General features: G+C 37.4%; 1 protein-coding gene across 1 annotated transcript in view; it reads right to left on the minus strand.

Annotated features, from left to right (window-relative positions):
- AQR (aquarius intron-binding spliceosomal factor) overlaps positions 1 to 24,049 on the minus strand; it is a gene marked incomplete at both ends in the record, with an annotated part of 45,603 nt that overhangs the window by 8,769 nt on the left and 12,785 nt on the right. Inside the window, 12 exons of the mRNA XM_010171621.1 lie at positions 865 to 936; positions 1,825 to 1,962; positions 2,786 to 2,995; positions 4,718 to 4,853; positions 7,511 to 7,620; positions 9,184 to 9,294; positions 12,043 to 12,112; positions 12,681 to 12,827; positions 14,485 to 14,726; positions 20,707 to 20,876; positions 21,321 to 21,488; positions 23,354 to 23,532. Of these exons, the coding sequence (XP_010169923.1) occupies positions 865 to 936; positions 1,825 to 1,962; positions 2,786 to 2,995; positions 4,718 to 4,853; positions 7,511 to 7,620; positions 9,184 to 9,294; positions 12,043 to 12,112; positions 12,681 to 12,827; positions 14,485 to 14,726; positions 20,707 to 20,876; positions 21,321 to 21,488; positions 23,354 to 23,532 (1,753 nt within the window). The remainder of the gene's footprint in view (positions 1 to 864; positions 937 to 1,824; positions 1,963 to 2,785; positions 2,996 to 4,717; positions 4,854 to 7,510; positions 7,621 to 9,183; positions 9,295 to 12,042; positions 12,113 to 12,680; positions 12,828 to 14,484; positions 14,727 to 20,706; positions 20,877 to 21,320; positions 21,489 to 23,353; positions 23,533 to 24,049) is intronic.

Consider the following 24,049-nt stretch of genomic DNA (forward strand, 5'->3'; position numbering starts at 1 on the left):
GTTAGCCCTCTATTACAACAATCCCTTGCATTACAGAGCTATTGCTATCGATCTCCCCTGTGACACATTAGCCTCATTTTCCTTCTCTCCTTCCCTGGGTTAGCAGTACCTCTCCAGCTGCAAGACTTCCACTCAGCTGTATCATGTCTGCATTCCCTTATCTACCAACTGTTGCTTTGCCAAACATAGCACAAGATGCAGCTGATTCCAGGCTTAACATTTACCAATGAGCTAGACAAAAGGTGCATAATTATTGGGCGAAAGTAGAAGTAGAACCAGTGACCATTTCTTTTCTCTATGGACTTGTAACATCAGTTAGAGTGTCTCCTCTCTACTTGGTTCCAGTTTTCCTGAAAGTTGTAGGTTCTTGGCATCTATCTCTGTTAATTTTGACTGAAACTGACCAAACACGAGGAGCACACAGGATGACACAGAGCAATTGTGTAAGCTTTACATTCTTGGTAAATAAAATAATTATTTCATAAGAAGTAATAATTTTATCAATTTTTAAAATTAGCAATAACAACTATTAAATAAGAAAGAATAAAAGTAACAAAGCCAGGACCTAGTTTACATAAGTATCTTTGCTTTTTTATTTTCAAAATGAAAGTCTGTTAATACTATATAGTCAATAAAAGCAACATACTTAGAGCCCATTAGCTTGCTCCATAATATTTTTTTAAAAAAACAAAAAAACCCCAGCAATTAATGTAGAACAATGAAAGTTCTTACTGCCCACTCAAATGGCAGATATCAGTTCTAGGTTACTTCTGCAGAAGATATTTTCCTTTTAATATTCTATATTGTTCAACACAGACTTTTATTTATCATTTTTTGTAGTGTGTTTTATAATTCAGGTCTAACCTGCAATAGGAGAGGTATGAAGGTTTCTATCTCCAGAATCTGAGCAGACTCTTCCATTAAGATGTTGTCATACTGGGAAAGAAAAAGTAGAGATGTCCATCAACCAAGTAATAAAAAGTAATGCTGTTATTCAGCCTACCAAAAAAAAGCATCAACTACTCATTTAGTTTTTGATGGGATAGTTAGAGCAGGATTTTACCATACAGGCAAAATAGCAGTATTATTAACATCAATGTCAGAGTGAAATCCTACTACATCAATGGCAGATCTATCTATACCAATCAGGACTTATACCTAGAAGGAAATCATGACTGAACTAGATAACACACCTCCTATATGACATAACCCATCCACAAGGAAAATGCTTTCTGCAGTGGAGCAAAATAATCTGGTATCTTTGTAATGAAGCAGAAAAGGAGCACTTTTGTGATGCTATACAGTGCATTACCTGAGAAAAATAATACTGAAAGAATTATTGGTGGTGTGCTTTTGTTTTGTTTTTGTCAGATGTAAGTCTGTACTAAATTAACACCTATGGTTACAACTGCAGAGTGAAAACAGCATTGCATCATAGTCCTTTTTCCTCAAATTGGTCATTTTTTAGGTAAACAGAGTTACAAAGGCCATGGTTTTGGGTTTTTTTCCCCCCAAATCTGCCTTTATTTTATTACTTAATCATATCACTGCAGTTAATCATCTAATATAGCAAAACTAACTTTTTTGATAGACATACACTATTAAAGCATTTCTGTATACACTAAAGTGACTTCATCTTTTACTTACAGAAGTTAAATTTTTCTTCAGTAAAATTACAATTCAAAACATACTGGTAAAAAAATGCAACTCAAAATAATCTAGTTGCTCAGATTTAGGATAGATATAAAAGTTTATAAAAGGGAGGAAAAAAAAGCACCTAAACCCAAAAAACTATTAATGTAGTAATGGTAGTATAATCATTACTTTGAAACATAATTCAACCAGGTCATGTCGTTTCAGAGCAGCATGAGTACAAGTCATGGCAATGATTTTTGCTTCTTTCACCAACAGGTATTTGGATCTATCCAGGCCACTGCGGAGAAGTTCAAATGCTCTGAATTCCTATGGAGGAGAAAAGAAAATCTCAGAAGTCAGAATACAAAAAAAAGTTATTGCTTATAAAATGTATTAACTCAAACAATTTGGCCACATTCTTCACATAATTAGGCAAGTGAGTCATGAAGGTATCTACTGTTAACATTCCCATCCAAATAACTTCTTATGCTAGACCTGGAAACAAAGTATTTAAAAAAATAATCTTTTAAAAACACATCCAAGAATTCTGCAACATGTGTGCATATATCAATTGAATAACTGCCTGCAAATTTATTCTGACGAACCTTCTCGGAATGCCCTAAAGTTCTGTTTTACTGTATCTCCTTGTTTCCTACTTTCCTGCATCATAACATCACATCAAATTCAGTATTAAAAAGACTAATACAATTAATATGACTAAATGATACCCAGATCACCTTTACCCTAACTTTTAAAAGCCTTTCTAACAATTCTGGGAAAAATAGAAGATAAGCTGTTTAAGTTACTTCTAGGTTATCTGATTAAAGACAATTCACTGTAAATGCAAAGACCTTGTGAGGATCAGCGATAGGTGCATCAACCCTAGTAACCTAATCAGTGAAAACAGAACACGCAGAATGGCTGCTTCCTAAGACCAAAGTAAAACAGATTAGACCCTTGTCCCTACTGTGAAACATGTCTATATTCCTCACAGGTAGGAATTCTCACCTGAATGCCCTGCAAGCTAATGAAGCTGCCTAGAGGTATATACTCCTTCTATGATGTAGGGCAAAGGAGAATTCTGGAACTGTGTAAAGTTTTTTTACAGGATTAGCCAGATCCACTTGCCTGTAACAGTTACATGTCTTACCTCAAGTTGAGTGAATATTTTTTTAATATGTCTGAAACACCCTTCAGCAATTTCCATATCTTCTTCATAGGATTTGCCTTTGAAAATTGGTTGAGGAGCATTTGCAAAATACTGGTGAAAAGGAAAGAAACTGGAGACATCGGTAACATCTGGCAATTTTCCACCTTTAACTTTCACTTTGCTGATATACTCCTCCCAACGAGACATTACCTATGGCAAACAAAAGTGTCATACTGACATGTTTATATCATGAAGTCATTGGTAAGGTGCAGTCTTGCATCCACAGTATTTAAAAAAAATGTTACCACAAAAGCAAGGTAAGTCTAAATTAGCATTTGACTTTGTATCAGGATGACATTTTTGAAGCTGTGGTGGGTTGACCTTGGCTGGCTGCCAGACTCCCACACAGCATCTCTCACTGCCCCTCCACCACAGGACAGAGGGAGAAAATATAAAGGAAAAGCTTATGGGTTGAGATAAAGACTGGGAGATCACTTAACAAGTACTATCACAAGCAAAACAGACTTGATGAAAATTAGTTTACTGAAGACTAAAAAAAAAGCAGGATGGTGAGAAACAAAGACAAAAATCAAAATCACCTTTCTTCTCCACCCCCTCCTTATTCCCAGGTTCAACTTCACTCCTTCATTCCCAACTCTTCCACCTCCTCCCCACTCTGAGCAGTGCATGAGGAATGGGACTTGTCATTCAAGTTCATAACACCGTGTCTGCCATCCCTTCCTCCTCCTACTTCTGCCCTGCTTCAGTATAGGCTTTCCACAGGCTCCAGCTTCCTTCAGGGCATATCCACCTGATCCATCATGAGGTCCTCCATGGGCTGCAGTGTGGACATCTGCACTGACACAGTCCTCCACAGGCTGCAGGGGAACAACCTGCTTCATTGTAGTCCTCTGCACAAGCTATGGGGGAATCTCTGCTCTGGTGCCTGAAGCACCTCCTGCCCCTCCCTTTTCCTTCTGACCTGGTGTGTGGGATTGTCTCTCATACTCCCCTCTCTGCCCGAGCTGTTCCACGGTGTTTTTTGACCTTTTCTCAAAGATTTTTTCACAGAGGCACCACCAGTGCTGCTGATGGGCTCAGCTTTGGCCAGTGGTGGGTCCATTGGAGTTGGCTGTGTCCAGCACAGAGCAGCTCCTGGCCTCAACTCACATAGGTCATTCCTGCAGCCTCCCACTACCAAAACCTTGCCACATAAACCCAAGACAGCAGTAAATCTCTTGATTACCTTCACTTACAGTACTTTGGCTTAAATACCAAGTTGGATTCCTTTGGGAGGAAACTGAACCACAAGATGAGCTCTAGCAGAGCTCCTAGGACTCTCCAACATCTAACAACCATTTAATATTTAGGCGCACATTACAGCTGGCCCAGAGTAACTTCTGTAAAAACATATACACTGTATGCATTTGATCCTAAGAACTATTCTACAAGTCTGCCTAACCACACTAATTGTTAAGGTAGACCATATAACTCAAAAATACATGGAAGAGAAATGAGGGATACACAATATACAGAAATTAATCATTTTGTGTACTATGCATCCAATTTCACACCATAAAAGCTTTCTAGCAGGATCATCAAGTAGCTGCTCTAATGCTTGTCCAAAATGTAAAGCAGTCCACAGATTTTTCCTCTCTGAAGGTGAAACTTCAAGTTGGAATCTCTGCCAGCGGTCAGGAAAAGCAGCACTGCTAGCCTTCCAACTGGCAAGTCATCAGGCAGGATTTAAAACAATAGCAATACAAGTAAGCAATGTTGCAATTATAGCTTGAGCTGTTATTGTGTTTTGAGCCACCAAAGAAAATACATTTTATTTTAGACTTAATTCTGAAAAATTCACTCCAATTTTTACTAAGTGTTTCGTAACACACTGAGGTCATAAAATCTCAGTAGAAGTATTTCAGTCCTTACTTGGTATAAGAAAAAGTGGCCAGCTGTTTCACAAGTGTAAGAAACATCTCCTGGGACTCCAAGACTCTCTTGCAATCGCCCAACTTCTCGTAGAAGTTCAAGTCTTCGAGCCAGCACATAATTAACTCTTCCATACCTACAAAAGGGATTAAATATACCATAATTTTTATTTAATTGTACTTAATTCAAAACTAGTTTATCTAAGTATCACAACGAGAGATCATCAAGAAAACAACACTCCTGGCAAAAAAAAAAAGAAAAAAAACCAAACCACAACTTAACAGGTTCCAAAAAGCAAGAATTTGCTACACACTATTTCTAGCATTTGAGCACTAATAACTTACAAAGCCATCCAAGAGCCACTACTGTAGAAAAAACTCCTTTTATCCTATCACTTCAACAAAAGATTTCTCAGTGTTAGTAAAATGTTCTCGTAACGTACCTGCAAAGCAGAAAAGCCTTACTTCCAGTATACTGTTCAGAAACTATGGTACACTACATGTTACAGAAACACAAGCAAGTCATACAAGTCTGCAGACCATCATAAAGGGAACCTCTATGTGAAGTTTCAGTAAGATAATGCTGACTTTCTCTGGCAATATACAAAAGGTCTTGCAATAATGCGTAGCCCACCATAACAGACAGGTCTGCATCCACCCAAGGAGGTCCTGTACTCACAGCTGCCTGTTGAGTAACTTTTATGACTGATTAGTTTGTAACCTACTCCTTCCATTCTTTCTCCTCTTACCTAATTAAAGCCCAATTTTTTTTCCTTTATAAATCGATTTCCTTAATCCATGCACTCCCCTCCTCCCAGAAGCAGTACAAGAAGAAAAATCAATGTATCTCATTTTCTAAAAAAGAAAAAACTAAAAAGCTGTATAAATGGGTGAGACTGAAGAATTGAGAGGAACAGGATACTTTCTTTCAAAAATGCATATGTAGTTAAAAGCTCAAATGTGAATAAAGGTTAAATTTCACGTTCTTATTAAAGTTATTATTAATAAAATATGCTTTCTGCACAGAAAAAATCCAACAAAACAACAAACCCTGGTAATCACAATGGGTTCTATTGTCTTATTTAGAAGGGTGAGACTAGTTAAAGCTGGAGATTTGAATTTACTAAGACAAAACTGAATATGATATTGTTCACAACTGGAAAAAACAAGTTCCTCAGGAACTATGACAGTTAAGATCTTTGGAATACTGTTTTTTCTTCTTCAGCAAAACTAATCCGTTATAAGTGACTTCAATCAGTTGGGCTTTTTTTCCCCCTCAATCTTCCAATGTCCTCTTATTTCTCACAAGTCATATGCCCTTTTCTATATATTTGTTCATTGCTACAAAAATGTCCTTTAGCTGTGACTCCCTCTGTGTTTAAGTGACAGTACCAGTTTAATCGGCTCTGCTCCACCTTATGTTCCTATATGACCTGTCCCGCTTTACTGTGCCTGCAGAGGGAGCAAAAAAGGAACTTGCCAAGCAGTAGAAATTCCTTAAGCAGTATTGTGTCCTCTAAAGCAGTCTCACAGAAAAACCAGGAACTCTGAAGCAACTTAAAAACAAACAAAAGGCTGATGGCAGGGGGATTGGAACTAGATGATCTTTAAGGTCCCTTCCAATCCAAACCATTCTATGATTCTATGAAAAGGCATACAGGAAATAAACTTCTCCTCTATAGTAGTGCAGCTGACCTTCAAATATATTCCACTACCCTTATCCCACCCTCCCAAACTGCCAGGCCTATAGGACTTTGTAGTGAAGTCCTGTAGGTCTGGAGTTACCCTGAAAAAGAATGAAAACAGACAATGTAGATTGTCTCAAAGAAAGCTCCTTTTAATGATGAGCACTAAACCATGGTTATTACTAAATAAATATCTGCCATGGCAACATTTCACTAAGATTTGGACTATCGAATTTCTGGAATAATGTGACATTTGAAAATGGCAAAGCATTAAAATTTAAAAAACATCACAAGGTATTTATTTCGCTAAATGGAACTCAACTATGCATATGTGGGTAACTTCTAGTGACTATATATAATTTTTAAAACAGCTTTTGAAGTCAAAGTATTGCTATAATAATCCAGTACTGGACACTTCAGTTATTTCCAGTGCATGACCCTTATACCCCCGCTTACATTTATGAATGTGTATAATCCTACTGACGTCAACTGGACTAACATCTAACGAACACACAAATATTTACAAGAACAGGTTCCTAAGTCTTTGTGCTGATATAAACTTGATAGCTTTCCTTATGTATGTATTCTTCAAAATGTGAACTGACGAAATAAGCAACTTTGTAATCAAGCAATATTCTAAAGAACTAAAAGCAGAAAGCTTAATTCCATGTTTCTATTTATGTATGCAATATTCACCATGCCAGTAGAAGTGATACCAAATTTGCACAAAAAATTCCTGACTGTAAAAACCTACCTTTATTATTCAACTTTCTCTCACAAAACAGATCAATTCTATAAAACACATATGCGCCTAGAATATAATGAACTACTATTATTCAAGCAGTTGAGTCTGTGAACAAGCAACTGCCCATTCGGCCTTTGGATTCTCACGAGAACACAGTTTCTTTACTGAATAAGAACCAAAATTACTTAACCCTTTACTGAAAACAAGTGCACTCTGCATTACTGGGATTCAAGAACATGAGAAAGGTTCAACTTGTCAAGTTCAGCTCCTAGCTCATTTACAAAGGAGTTAGAATGGATTCAACACGTACATCTTGCTATGAAGTTTATGCAAGCACGTTCATCATTAGCACCTCCTTTCTCACCTGCTGAAATCTTTCTCTGTCTCCAATTCCTCCTCTCCATGACCCAGACGCAGGAGGTGGCGCTCATCAATGTCTAGAGCCATGATTTTTTCAAACAGCTGGTTCAAGGCCTAAAGATTGACAAGAACAGGAGAAAAGGTAACTTTTACATGTTCAGAGGCTCCTACAGGGGAAAACTGAAGAATTACTGGTAAACCAGCTAGGATATTATGCCTGTTTTGGTATAAATGGAAGCCAAAGCAAACATTAAGTTAATACTGAAACTAAAGCTCTTAATCCTGACAATAGGGAAATTAGCCTACTAAAGCTCTCGTATTTGCATACTGTATACAACAATTAAATTTGATTTTAAAATTTTAAAACAAATTTAAAATTTGATTCAATCACCCAGTTAATTTAGTTGATAAAGCTATCAGTTTATAGAACTGTCTCAAGAAGCACGCTTAGCAAACACTGATTTTGTTAGATTACTTTAAACCACTGAACTTTTGCTGTACATTAGAAGAGTGTGATCTGGTATTGACTGGCAGATGCTGTGACTATATTCCATATGGATAAATGAATTTTTCTGAACTAAACTTCAAGGTGTGCCATGTCTCCTGTCTTAAACTCTTCAATTCTCTAACAGCTTAGTATCAATTGTTCAGTTCAGTGTATTTCAAAGGAGTAAGTCTGTAAGCACTGGATCACTAAGTTATGAAACTAAGAATAAACATGAGCAACCTCCTCTTGTACTCAAGTCAGCTGGAAATCATGCAAAAGTGTAAAGTAGAGCATCGAGGTACAGGGTTCAATGGTTCAATGAACCCTGTTGAAATACAGTTTATTTCCTGAAGTTCAATTTCAAGTTAATGTTCTTATGTAAGTCTTGTCTGGTAAGAGTCTCCTACCTGCCTCAAATTTCCCTTCTTTTCTCCCCAATGGACATGGTCTCAACCCTTTCTCTCAATTTCACTACTTTTTACTCTCCTGCAAGCCACTGTAGACTTGACAGTATTATTTCAGGTTGTAACTCCTCACCAAGATGAAGCCACATTCTTTGATCAACAGCGTAAGTGCTTGATCCTGCTTTGATGGACAAAGACAAAATGTTTTCGAAGTGGTATATTGAGTTGAAATAGCTCATAACTGAGATAGGATAGGTTTATTAGGGACATCAGGAAATTGATGACCCTGTTTTCCAAACAAATCCTTCCAAACCACATGCAGATTTAGAGTAAGAATCTTTAAGACTTATCATTGTTATTATTATTTTATATATGCTTGAGAATTAACAGCTAGATTCCATCCTTAATTAATGGGAAGCAAGCATTCAGATGAAGAGACCATGATACCTTTCATGTCTTCCCTTAGAAGCATGAAGCACAGAGGAACCAGTGTCTGAGAAAATTAGCAAAAGTCTGGCATGCATGCAGAATGAACATGCAACTGTAAGAACTGCACAGACACTTTTTCAAAATACTTCCTAATTTCTACTCCCAACCAGTTAAATATATTGAAAAATCCTGATAAACACCTTGAAACTACAAATCTGAAATTGAAAAATTTAATTTCACATTACAAAACTGGCAAAACTGCACAGAAGCCAACTCAAGTTTTCATTGTTAAGAGACAACTGCAATCCCAAACCTACTGATCACAGTATCTGCTGTTCTTGATGACTGACACTTTACCTGATTAGAGTGGGTAACTATAAGAGTTCGCTGTTCTGGGAAATTATGATAAAGATTGGATATTATCTGGACTGCTACATCAGTTTTTCCAGTACCAGGTGGACCCACTACCTAAAAACAAACAAAATAAAGCCAAATAAAAATCAACACATAATTTATCAGAATATTGCACAATACAGAAATATATCCAGTTGGGAATAAAGCAGAACAATCTCACAAGACACTGACATCATACATTATCTGACATCATACATTATCAATAACAAAAAAAATCTTCTGTTTCATGTACAATTGCTTGCTGGCTTCAGTGAATTTTAAGAACTTGCACAGACACCATGAAAGACTCAGGCCAATGCTGAGGCAGATTCCTGCCTAAGAGGAATACGGTAATCCAGCAATTACTTGTTGGCTTTTGTGAATTTCAAGAACAAATACAATATATCAAGAAAGACTAATTCAGATTAGTTAGGCCAATTCCTGCCTAAGAGGAATATGGTAATACAACATATGAAACACTATTCTGTTTTGAAGCCTTTGAAAACAGACCTCAGAAGAAAGGCTACTGAGTTTCAGGACAGGCTAAACATAATGGAAACAGTGAATCATAGAATGGTTTGGGTTGGAAGGGACCTTAAAGATCATCTAGTTCCAACCCCCCTGCCATGGGCAGGGACACCTTCCACTAGATCAGGTTGCTCAAAGCCTCATCCAGCCTGGCCTTAAACACTTCCAGGGAGGGGGCATCCACAACTTCTTTGGGCAACCTGTTCCAGTGCACTGAAAAGGAATAAGGTTGAGGCAGAAAGAAAGGGTCCAATCTTTTTATTTACTCAAAAATTGACAATTGATGATATAGAAGTAATAAGGACAGTTAATGTTTTTATAGGCTCAATTATAACAGCGCCACTCAAAAATTGACATCTGAGACATTTTAAAGGTATTCAAGTATTATAAAGTATCTCCAAGTAATTTGTTCAGCATTAAGAAGCACAGGATAGGAGGTTTCATACGTATCTACACATAAAATTACAAATTGCTATGAAATCACACTTGCTTTATTTACAGAATCTCACTGATAACTGGATTCAAAAGCAAGTACAGCTGTACTTCTCAAAAATATGTAACAGAAATACCTTACATAATGACAGAAAATAAAGCATAAGTTCTATCGGCTCAGTCTGCCTTCTGTCCCTGCAAAAAAGTGAGTGAAAAGCTGACTTTGTGATTGTTTTTCCTTTTGACCTGACAGACTCTCATTATCTAACCTCTTAAAAAAAAAAATCAACAAATGTAGTTTTCATAGAAAATTTCAAATTACGTAATGACTATCTTCTCAAAATATTTAGGAAATCTGATGGAGTATCAGGCACAGGAAGTTACTTTTCTTCTTTAAAGCCCTCCAGAAGTGAGGTAGATGGGGAGTTTATAATGCATTATCCAATTGCATTGGAAGGTTATTAATAGTTCAACAAATATCAAATTATACTAACCAACAGTATGCAATACTATTTAAAAAAAAAGACAAAACCAAAAACTAGGTGACTTACAGATCTCCTCTCTAGGATTTTGTGTGTTAATTATATACTACAAAATGGTAATAAAGATTTTAACTCCCCAACTTTCTTTCCTGTTGATAATACTACTGAAAGAAAACAATACTCCTATACACTGGCATGGGTATTCTTAAACAAAAAAATTAAATTTATGTAATTTTTGTACATATATATAATTTAAATTAAAAATTATGTAAAACCTAGCAGTTCAAATAATTCCAAAGAAACCCTTACTACACTGCTTAATAACCAAATTTAAAGTATCTATCACTGTGTCATTTTAACAGCACTAAAAAAAAAAAAAAGCTTTAATTTCTAAATAGATCTTAAAACTGATATTCTGTCAGCAACCAGAAAGTTCTGCTGTGTTCTCCTAGAAAACATACCATACTCAAAAACACTGCCAAGAGCTCAGGTAACTTTTATACACTTTTATGACACTACTAATTTAATAATTTCAGCACAGCTAGTCAGGCAGGGACGAGAGGCACACAATTCCACTGCTGTTCTTTTTTTTCCTTTGCCATGTATCTTTTGTGTGCTAGCAACAGAGTACAGGGAGTGGTAAAACATAAGGAGGAAAGGGAGGAGGAAGATTATGAATACCAATATAAAAATCTAAAAATTAGCATTATTGCCTATATAGACCAAGAAGAAATTAAGAGTATCAGAGAAAAGTCATTCAAATATTACCAAGTCACTGCCAGGATAGACTGGACTTTACTGGAAGACAGGTTCTTGCAGTCAAAGTTTAATCAAGAGTGGCAACCTTAAAGACCTTTGCAGAAATTCACTGATCAGAAACTATTTTCATAACAAATCTACAGCTTTGGTTTGGTTTGTGATTTCTTAGTTCTAGAAGTCAGCAGGATATAAAGGATTGCACATTACATTTCACAAGACAGCAGAAAAAAACTCCCTGAACACAATTCAGTGACTTTCATTTCCTTTAAAGGAGTTAGATCAAACTAGAACTGATGCAAATAATTTAAAACAGCCAAAAATTACAGACATGGCAAAAGCTTCACAGTCTAAAAACTAGCAATCCAACCACTGAAATTCAGTTGTTGTGGAAAGTCTTCAGCCACTGAAATACAGGATAAAGCTATACGGAGATCAAATGTATTTCCATATGACCTTGTGAAGATGGGAAGATGTTGAACCTCTGTATGTTAATTTTTCATATTTTTAAATTATTAATAGAAGTCACCTCAGGAAGGCCACAGAAATGAGCATTACTGGTATTGCACTGAATATACCTAAAGCCAGAATCAAGTAAGTATAAAATCCTTAAAAATTTTCTTACCATAGTCAGCCCAGGCTGCATTCCCGCACGTATAGCTTCAATCTGAGTATGGGTAAACTGAATAGTATTGCTGTAACAAAGCAAAACAAGATCAGAGAATGGACAGATTCTGCCAAGTTTTGATAAAAGCAATTGTTTTAACAAGTTTGATTTAAATTACTTGGCTACATGCTTCTCCAGAATCACATGCTTGCAAACTTTTATATAAATTAAACCATCATTGCAACTATCTTCTTTATACACATGACAATCTTGCAATTTCTAAGCAAGACAGTAGATCACATTGTCCACATGACAACAAAATCATTCCATCTAAAAGACTGTCTGTCTTTAGCTATTATTTGCTGAGAATGCTGTAAAATTATTTCGGTGTGATTCTCCTAATATCTGAAGGCCTGACACAACACTAAAAGACAGTATTTCTCATTGTTCTTCAAGGGAAATTTTAACAGGGAGAGGGTAATAGAATAGTTTTATATAAATGTAAAATTAAAGAGTCTCATATTCAAATCTTCTTTTGGTAATGAAATCAAAATGAGGTTTCCTTTATAATCAACAAGATTACTTTTAAGTATTTCTGAAAATGAACTGCTATGCATGGGTTACCATTTGTAAGTAAGTTCTCATCCATTTTTTACCGTTTTGGTTGATTATAGGGATATGGTCCCCTGTTTGGAATGACATGAGGTTCTACAATAAGTGTTTTAGCTTCTTCCGGTTTTTCTTCATTCCTGTCTTCTTCTTTTCTTTTCTTTCCTTTACCTCCCTTTATTGGGAAAGTTATCCTGTAACACATAATTTAAGGCTACATTTCAACATGTTCACTATGATACCAAACTGTCTTAGAAGTTTATACAGAAAGAATTTTTTTGTCACCATTAAGAAACTTTCACACAAGAGGGAAACAAGAGTTGCAGATGACAAAGTATTAATGAGGATAGGGAAAAGTAATGACAACTAAATTGATGAAGACTATTTTAAGAAAGCGTATTTGACAAAAAGTATGTCAAAAGTGCTCTTTACATAGGTTGAAAAACCAGGAGCAGTGTTGAGAGCCAGCTAGAAAAACACTGAGGGGAGGGAGTTCATAAATGAAAATTGAAGGGACAGGAGTAAAGTTATAACAGAAAGCCACTGGCACTGTCTATTCAGCAGTTATAACTTGATTTTGTTCTAGAACTGATGCACACTTTTTTTCCTCCCACAAGATACGTCAGTGTTCTAAACTGCTCCAACATGCAAAGCCTTTTATCCTCCAATTTCAATATTTTATAGCCCTCTGTATCATGTACTAGCAGGCTTCTCTAGTTTAATTCACAAACAAATCACAGTGCAGGAATTCCAATGGCTATCCAATTATCTTGGGACAACAAGGCAGACATCTTTAACAGCAATAATCTCTTAGTTTCTTTACAAGACAAATGCAGCAGGAGGAAGAATAGCTCTTCGTCAAGAGGAATACCTGTATTTTAATCTATGAACTGAAAAAGAACCCTAGTTCATTGAGGGAAATTGTGCATGGTATCTTGACACCTTCAGACTATTTTCATATCACTAGGTAGAACCAGTGCCTTCTCCATACATATTCTACGTGCAGTGTTTCAAATAATGCATGGAAAATTACCTCCCTGCTTTTCAAGATTCAATTTAGCCAGGATAAGAGCTGACTGCGGCGGGGGGAAAGCCAACTTTTCCCTAACCAGTCAAATCTATTCCTTCAGGAAAAGTATTTAAGTTCTCCTTAACTTATAAGCGGAAAATGATATAGTTTCTTCAGTCCAGCTGAAGAAACTATTCTCCAACACTATGCACTGTGAAACTCAGTTGCCACACTCCAAAGAGGTCCACCACGAGGGACAGAACTGTCAAGTCTAAAAATGCTGAACAGCACCACTGAAACACAACATGTAAATCTCATTTAGTGGTCACAAAGGTAGGCATCCTATTTCAGAAACCATTTTGAAAAGTAAGTAAGCAATATAGGATTTCAGACTCCTTAATTGTGATTGAACAGTGTTTCCAAAAGCTCAAATTTTAACTGATGTTGAAATTGCTGTTGTTAGATCGCTTTAATGAGACATGTACAGAAACTCTGCAATTAAAAATCCTTAGGTTGAACTTGAGGAGGCTAGATGCCATAATGCAGAAGTGAATACCAAGTGTCTTGATTTTGTCTGTCTCATACTGTTGCTTTTCCCATATATTCAATAGTCTGATCTACAAGCAATGCTCTGATGCATTTTTGTAAAGAACAGAACAGAAGCTGGTCCTGAGCTTAACTGTAGCAGTCACTTCCGTTATATAACTACCTAAATCTTAATACTAACATATTAACATCCTTTCTTAAAAGAGTACCTCCCTTCAACCACTGAACTCAACTGCACCTGACAATGCACTTCAGCAAGAATGCCAGACCAGGAGTACTTTAAATTTTTCAATCACCTGAAGGGGGGTATTTGCAAAACTGGATCATCAACAGTCACTTTAATATTGTATCCAGGAAAGCTGGCTTTTAAGTGATCAATGGACAGGAACGTGTCATTAAAATCCAGAGTTGCAATCTGATTTGGCATTTTTGAATAATGTGCACTACTTGGGTCTCCATATCCGAGAATGATGTCATGCAGCCAGTCAGGAACCACACAGTCTGTGTTCATCAAATTCCTAATAGTCTCCAGAACAGCCTGCAAATTAGAAAAAGAGAAAAAAAAAAAAATGATTGTAGAGAGTGACTTTTTACCAAGAAAATGTGACATACTGAAGACTATTCAGGTCTATTCTAAGATGCTTGCATGTAACAGTCTTTAAGTGACAAGTGTTTGGTTAGGTTGAGTCAATATATATGCAGTGTATATATGCAACAAAACACCAGTGTAAAACCACATAATTCTTAAACTATCCTGTTAGTAAAGAGGACTACAATTATCAGTAAATTTTTAATTCCAGAACATTCAGAGGAGGGGAAAAAAAAAGGCATAGTTCAAAATGACCTATAAACAAAATATAAGTGTCTGCCATGGCCCTAGCTTATCATCCTGGTTTTACAATGAGTGAACAATTCACATTTTATCAATAGCTACACATATTTCTGCTTGAGTTCCTTCTCCAGGACTTTGATAAAGTCATGCTGTTTATACCAAAAATGCACTAAAACTTCTGCATGGTTATAGTCCTGGCACACACTGGGTTTCTATGTACAATCTTCAGAGTGCACCTTCCTTGCTTCTCAATGCTTTCTTTCCCCACTTAAATCCACTAAACCAACAAGACTGATGACTCCACAGAGTCCCCAACATGTTTCCACACACATTTTCTAAAAAATTTCAGCTTTGTGGATACTGATTGAGCTATCAGTTTCTGGAAGCACCAAATGGTAAGCCTTATGTCAGGCTTTTTGAAGACTACAGACACAGGGTATTTTAAAACAATTACTCTTTACTTTAGTGTAATCCACAACTGTATGGCAAATGAATGCTTCAGCCACCCTAAAACCTAGATCCAGTTCTTACTAGAAATCTACATTCAAGAACACCCTCAAGCAGCTTACGGTTTCTCCTTCAAGCCTATTAAATTTCACCCATGCAATCAACAAAAGTTTCCTTCCAAAAGCCTGTTCTTCATCCCCAGATTAATTTCTCTACTCATCTGTGGTTATGTCAGTATTTTCTCTACTTTCCCCATCCCATGAAAGCACCAATGCTGTGGACTGTGGACTTGCACAGAGGGTACATATTTTAACTAAGGGGTAGCTGAACTTTAGTCTTCCTGCCGAAGGTCTATGTTAGTGGCAAGTCTTCAACAACGACCTTACCTGAAACTTGGTATTAGGCAGTTATGCATCTGTTCTTCAGCAGAAGAAACACAGGATGTGAAACCTGCGCTGATTTCCATATCCTACAACTTACCACACCAACAAACACGGGCACAAACATAGTGCACCCGCAGTCCACACCAGGATGCAATACAGATCTTTCAAATGCTGATCTTGTAAAGAATAGTTGGCCAAAACAAAGTATGGAATTTTATTCCGATAGTCTAAATTTACATATCCAGCTCTAAAAGGTAGAATTCTCTGCCTTTTTCCTGCTTGTGTTGTATCATTTCAGGAATCAAAGTAACGTGGTCATCATTACTGCTTAAACAGTTGACCTCTATAAAGGTTCTGATTCTTCCCCTCTACTCAGCATGGTTGAGACCATATCTGGAGTGCAGTGTCCAGTGCTGGGTCCCTCAGACACAGATGTACTGGAATGAGTCCAGCAAAGGGCCACTAAAACGATTAAGGGATTGAAGAATCTGTTATACGAGAGGCTGAGGGAGTTGGGATTGTTTAGCCTCAAGGAGAGAAGATGCAAGGGGTGGTGGGGACTTTTATCACTTTGTATTAAAAAAGGGAGGAAGTTCCTCTCAGTAGTGTCCTGTGAAAGGACAAAAAACAATGGACACGAATTGAGATATAGGAAATTCCACTTAAATACATTAAAAAGTTTTTACTGTATGGGTAACAGAACACTGGGACAGGTTGTCTAGACAGGTTATGCAGTTTCCATCACTGGAGACACCCAATTCCAACTGTACAAAGTCACAAGATCTTGAGCAACTTGCTCTCATTGATTCTGCTTTAAGCAGAACTTGGACAAGATCACATCCAGAGGTCCCTCCAACCTCAACCATTCTGTGATTCAGCTCCTTCCAATCTCAACCATGCTATAGATTCTGTGACAGCTCTGTAAAGTTATTAACTTTAAGACAACTTAGCACTATAAAATTTAAGACTGATATTGTTATACACTCCATCCTTTCCTCATCTAAAAAGGTTGCTTGATTGTCTACCAGCAAAATGGCTCCTATATTTCAAATTTAATTCTCATACCAAGGAAACATGTCATAGCAGGTCTGTCCTTGTACAGGAACCTCTGGATAGTCAAATTCCCAGCTGTGGGAAGAACTGAACCTGCATGAGATAACACAGCTAGCATTATCAAATATCACTGACACAAAGTATACTCTCAGTTCAGCCTTATTTTATAATAAATGAGATGCTTCAAAGGATCTTACCTGATGCCTACAAACCACTCCAGAAACATCCTCTCCCTTTGGATCTCCAATACACGTTGTGTATTTCTTCTTGTTCTTGGTCTTACGAACATTTTAGTATGTGAGCTGCAGGACCAGAGAGGTCCTGCGTTTAGCTTCTGAAGCCTGAAGCTCCTGCAGTTACTTCAGAGCCCAGTATATACTGATGGACAAGTTCCATATGAACTAAGAATATTTATATTTTTGTTGCAAATGTAGAACAAACGTTTCTGGCTTAAACGTATATTAAGCATGGCATATTTGTGCTAAGAAAAGCACAAACAAATCGGAAACTGTGGCTTCTTCAGGTCGTATCTCTAAATCTAGATGACCCAATTTCTCAGAGGAAAGTTTAAGAAATATGTCCCTCGTAACTAATGTGCTGTTTTGACATCACTAAAACTTTTATTCAGCTTTTCAAAAGTAACTTCTGTACATGCAAAAATAGTAAGATTAGGTCTTGTAAGAACTAACACTGCTGACCAACTGTAGTGACGCAGTGGTGCCACCTCTAGCAAACACATTGTGTTTGCAGTTCCACTGCTGTCACAGCTGCTTAATTTACTACAACGGCACAAGTGTTCTTGTCTTCTCTCCTACAAGCTCAGCTTAAAACTTCAAGCTGCCTTCTATCTGCTCAACACACTATCAACACTAATCACAGTGATACCTTGTTTTCTTCTACCCAGCTCAGGTTAGAAAGGCTTACACATGACATGGAATGCTTGCACCCAAACTGGTAGCAATGTGATAAATCTGGAAATATCTCAGTTTGTCTTGACAAAGGAATGTATGAGACTGAAGTAAAAACCATAATAGAATGGTTTGCATTGTGGTTTGCCTGTCTGTAAATTAGCTGCATGTACACAGTACAAATCTGAAAGCTCCACTTACGTGTAACAGAATTTCTGAGCAAACTTAGGTATTCATTGCAGCACTTTCCTTCTGACTACACAAAGGTGCGTATGCGAATAAAAACCATGTGTATAGTGCTGGCACACCAACAGGCTTTGGCAGACAGCACCTGTGCTTATAATGTAAAATGAACCTGCCACAGACACACAACATGAACAATCAGTTCTGGGGGTTTTTTTTAAATATAATGTTATGAAGGACTCTCTATGAAGTACTTCCAGTATACCAATCCAGAGGTGGATGGCACCAGAATGCTGTGTGCAGACCACAAGGTACTGTTTCTCAACAGAGGTATCTTTCCAGACACAGAAAATAAAAAGTCAAAGTCTTCCTGCCTTCCTCTTTATCCATCTGCACAGAACTTGCTGCAGAATCCTTCAAAATGAAAATCACTTAAATTATGCAATGTATGATTTTAAGACACCAAAAGGAAGGCACTTTTTCATTCATGTTGCATTTTCATAATGGAAAACCCAAGGAACATTAAAGATTTAAATGTCTAAATGAAAAGCAAGGAAACTGAGCATGCATGTAAGAAATATTTTCAGGTATACAAAATTATGCACCCTCACAGCAAAAAAGGCCAACAGTATCTTGTGCTGCATTAAGAAGTTGCCAGAAGGTCAAGGGAGGTGCTCCTTCCTCTACTCAGCACTGCTGAGGCTAAATCATAGAATAGTTTGGGTTGGAAGGGACCTTTAAAGATCATCTAGTCCAACCCCCCCTGCAATGAGCAGGGACATATTCCACCAGATCTTGTTGCTCAGAGCCCCATCCAATCTGACCTTGAATGTTTCCAGGGACGGGGCTTCTACCACCTGGGTAACCTGTGCCAGTGTTTCACCACCCTCAGTGTAAAAGATTTCCTCCTTATACCTAGTCTAAACCTACCCTCTTTTAGTTTAAAACTGTTACCCCTTGTCCTGTTGCTACAGGCCCTACTAAAAAGTCTGTCCTCAACTTTCCTCTAAGTCCCCTTTGAGTACTGAAAGGCCACAATAAGGTCTCACCAGAGCCTTCTTTTCTCCAGCCTGAACAACCCCAACTCTCAGCCTTTCTTTATAGCAGAGCTGCTCCAGCCCTCTGGTCATTTTTGTGACCCTCCTCGGGACCCGCTCCAACAGGTCCATGTCTTTCCTGTGCTGAGGACTCCAGAGCTGGACATTGTACTCCAGGTGGGGTCTCATCAGAGCAGATCAGAGGGGCAGAATCACCTCCCTTGACCCGCTGGCCACGCTTCTTTTGATGCAGCCCAGGATACAGTTGGCCTTCTGGGCTGCAAGTGCTCATAGCTGGCTCATATCCAGTTTTTCATCCACTGGTACCCCCAAGTCCTCCTCCACAGGGCTGCTCCCAATCCCTTCATTCCCCAGCCTGTCTTGATAGCAGGGCTTGCCCTGACCCAGGTGCAGGACATTGCACTTGGCCTTGTTGAACCTCATGAGGCTCACATGGGCCCACTTCTCAAGCTTGTCCACAACCCTCTGAATGGCATCCCATCCCCGAATCTCTGTTCAGTTCTGGGCTTCTCAGTAAAAAAAGAGATTACGGAGTTACTGGAGTGAGTCCAGTGCAGGGCCACAAAGATGATTAACAGACTGAAGCATTGTTTACATGAGGAGAGGATGAGAGAGCTGGGAGTGTTCATCCTGGAAAAAGAGATGGTTGAGGGGCTATTGTATCAGTGTGATAAACACCTGATAGGAGGAAATGAAGATAAGGGAGCCAGACTCTTTTCCGTAGTGTCCAGAGACAGGAAAGGAGACAGTCGGCACAAACTGAAACACATTAAATTCTATCTGAACACAAGAAAAGACTTTTTTTACTGTGAGGGCAATTCAGCTTTAGAAGACAGTTGCCCAGAGAAGTTCTCTATTTTTAATTCTTGGAGATATTCAAATCCCAATTAGACATGCTCCTGGACAGTCTGCTGCAGGTGACCCTGCCTGAGCAGGGAGCTTGGACTAGATAATGTCCAGAGCTGCCTTGCAACCTAAATGATTCTATGATTCTTTAATTATGCCACCTGATCAAAAAAGTTTACTATGGGCAACACAGAACCACTTGGTCAAAGTTAAATTTATGTCAATTCATAATTCTAGAAACTCACATATATATTTCGACTTTGCTGGAAAACCTTCCTCTTCTTGCTTAAAGAGAGGATAAGGAAAGCTAAGTTATTGATAAGCTTCCTGAAAAACATTTGCTGAATTTACATGCAAAACTGAACTGAAGTTGTGTGCATAATTTTAATCTTACTTACAGGCAACATACTGTACTGTAATGCATTAGTGACAGGTTTACTTTGAACTCTGACCAAATTCCCTGAAGACTCTCTTGACAATGAATACCCAAGGAAGTAAAATGCCAAAGATCCATGCTCTGCAATGTACTCCCTTGACCCAAAAGGCCAAATACAACTAATCTGGAGGCTATCTGTTAAAAGACTGAATTTCTAAATATACTCAAGTGAAGTAGGAATGTTCTGATTTTCAGTTACTCCAACACTTAGCTGCAGGGGGAAGTTATCATCAGCTGACAGGCTCTAACTTCCTGAAGTGATCCAATGCCACCTAAAAAGTCTGTCCACGGGCACCTAAAACAAACACATCTCAGTACAGCTGGCATATTCAAACAAACTCTTACCCTAAGAGTCAGTAAGCAGTACCTTACCTTGAAGTTGTTTTCTTTTGGTTTTCTTCTCATTATTATATTAAATGTCTCATAAACATCTTCTGCTCCATTTTGGATTGTATTGGTCATGTCTTGTTGATACTGGTTTGGGTCCAGAAACACTCTGTATGTTCTGCAATCCCCTTTAAGTCTTGGTTTGGGTTCAGGTCCTGCCCGTAATGAAACAGTAAGATTAGAATTTGAAGTACTGCTAAAGGCATATTATCATTCAAAATAGTGATCCACAGTTGTTTCTGAAATGAAATTTAGACAAATTCATATGATGAAACTAATTTCCGCATGGCATTCTTATTTCTTGTTTTCATCTCATTTCTAACAGAGTTTTGAATATAAGCTATTTTATTCCAAAAACCAAGAGGTACTGGATTTATTTAATTAATCTAATTACATCAGATCTACCAGAGGAAATTAGTTAGCCTTTCTCAGGACTGCTTATGGAATTGGTTTGTTTTTTCAAGTAGGTAATGAATTCAACAAGCATTGCTTAAAATGAGAATCAAGTCAACTATTAGGCTGTTATTAAAAAAAAGGGGGCGGAGTGGTGGTGAAAAATAAACCAATAATTCATTTAAACAAGTTTTGGTATATCATACCTTCTTCAATAACACGTCCTTTCTCATCCAACATGCCCTGGATTTCACAGCCCCTGACATACACCAGGCCAGTCTGCTCAACAAAAGGTCGTCGTCGGTCAAACTTGGTGCCATAAGGTTGCGTGGGACGCACCGTAATCAAAAAGCAGACATCATGTTTACGCAGACCTGATTCCGAAAAGGAACATTCAGTGATCTGATTGAATTCCATTTTCCTTTTCCATTCCTTAATATATACACAATGGAATACACAAAAATATATTTTCCAATAAAACCCTACCTTATTTAGAGAATAAAGTGTTCTGTTTCAAAATATGCCTTTAGCTTAGAGGTTATAGAACTAAAAGATATTGTCATCTTTTCCACTATTCTTGCACACTAATATCTGATAGGGCTTTGGATATCAAAAGGACAAAGTGACTGCTTTTTTCATTACAACACTTATTTGAGTTTATTCTTCTCCCAATAATGTTACATAGGTAATACAACCTAGATATTTTCAGTCTTACTCAAAAGTAGTGTGTTGCTAATCTCTTATTCGAATTACTTTCTTCTGGACTAAACTCTTTTTTTTTTTTTAAAACAGCAATTTAAATGCAGTGCCTGGAACCCAGCACACAATCCTGAACAAAGTTACTTGAGCTCTCTGCTTAATAGGGTAAAAGGTCACTTAACCAAGTTACTTGTTTTACATGCTACATTCCAGTTTATAAATCCCAATAGGACTTCGTTGAGTGTTTTTCTTTTTGCCTCAGTAGTAACATATTGTTGTGGAGTCACATTTGCTTTTGAGCGATGATGACCTTGAGCTCTCTTAACTCTGCAGTTACTGCCTAACAAGTTATTCCCCCAACATGCATTTGTGCAGTGACTTGTTCCTGCTTAAGTTTAGTATCTTAATATTCATCCCTGTTAAATTACACCCTACTTTTAAAATGCAATTTCTCCAATCCACTAATGTAATTTTGAACACTAATCCTTTTCTCCAGTATACCTACAGATTCTCACAGATCTGAGACATCTTCAAAATTTAGTAAACATATGCTGTATTTTACATACGAGACAAATCATTTCTCACTACTCACCAGATTTTATCCAACCTAAAGCATTTTCATCAAGACCCTCTTATGTCAGGCAATGATTCATCAGTTCTTCACCTCAGTTTTGATTAAGATAAAGCATTAGTGCTTTTGAAATCATAGAGGCTGTTCTAGTATTTAAAAGTTAGGTGCACCACTTATAGCTACCTTCAGTATGGTGAAGTCTGCTGCCATCCTCCTAGCTTTTCTACTTTAATAGAAATCTACACTCCCAAACTTCTGTCTGCTTAATTATCACACAATCCAGCTTTAGCATTTGTGATATGTGACCTGCAATCACACTATGCAGCTCCAGCACAGTTAACAGGTTTCTCTAACAAAAGAGAAGGGAGTGACATTTACTGATAATCCAAGTACAAATACATGCTTCTATGCCACTTGCCAACACGGTCAACTAAAGTTCAATTCCCCAAGCAAAAGAACTGTCGCCTGTGGATACTTATGAGAAACAGTATTAGGTACAGTCAGCATTTCCTAACAACACTTAGATACACTGAAAACTACTAAAATGCACTGGTTTGAATTAAATCAAAATCTGTCCTCTCCACATGTATATGAGATGGATATCACACTCCCCAAGACTTTTACAGTATGACATTATTAGCATGCATATTCATTTAAAATGCTAAGTTACTTTCCACATTCCCTGTAAAGAGCAGAATTTTACAGTTACAAACTGAATTACATCAGTCTGAAATAGAAAACATTCTGTTCCCAATGGACGTGTAAATACTTTAATAATTTTAGTCTTCATTTTAAGAAATTATAAACTTCTTAGACGTGGAATTTGAGTAACTGACTTTTAAACAGTGTATTAAGATTTGCAAATCTGTATCTCGGATAAAAAAAAACCTTTCTTACAAATAACATCACATGAAAGTGTATTTTGATGAGCAGCTATTTTGAGCACCTTATTTCAAGTAATGTAAGTACCTTCCCATTCATCTTTGATGTTATCTCGGACATTCAAATTAATTGTAACATCTGCTCGTACTCGCATGGGCCAGTTTTCACCAATATTGGGTTTTGCTACCTCCACCACTGTGAAAGAGACAATGGGTTGTGCCATCCTAGCCCATCCACCAAAGACCACACCTCCATATTCTGATAACCTACAAAAAACAACAACAAAAAAATCCCAAACAACAAAGTCTGTTAGTCATTATCTGACAAGAGATTCAGTTCTTTTTTAAACTAAGAAACAATTTACCTCACAGTCAGCTCTAAGACAAAAGCAGAAGTCTTAATTTTATAAGCTACTAAAGTAGATTCACATAATCCTGCAATTTTAGAACTGAAGCATAACATAGACTGATTTATTCTTGTATTTCGAGAAACAAAGGCAACTTAGGCTGGCATTATGAAAAAAAAAGAAAACACTCAAGAGAAGAAAAAGGGAAGATAACAAAAAGCAACTACTGAGTCTAAGAGATACCACACCAAATGACCCTTTTAAATCTAAAGAGGATCAAAATGTGGCAGATGGCAAATCAAAGAATACTCAATAACATCTCTCATAAACCTGAAGAGTTGGGGGTAAAGTTCCCAGATTTTGTAATGTCAATCAAGGCTTAGCACTTTTGGAAAACTCATCTGTCTTAACACAATAAAGGTTGGTTGTTAGCATCC

The sequence above is a fragment of the Antrostomus carolinensis genome, unplaced genomic scaffold (genome assembly GCF_000700745.2).
Source record: "Antrostomus carolinensis isolate BGI_N321 unplaced genomic scaffold, ASM70074v2 scaffold9077, whole genome shotgun sequence".
NCBI lineage: Eukaryota > Metazoa > Chordata > Aves > Caprimulgiformes > Caprimulgidae > Antrostomus > Antrostomus carolinensis.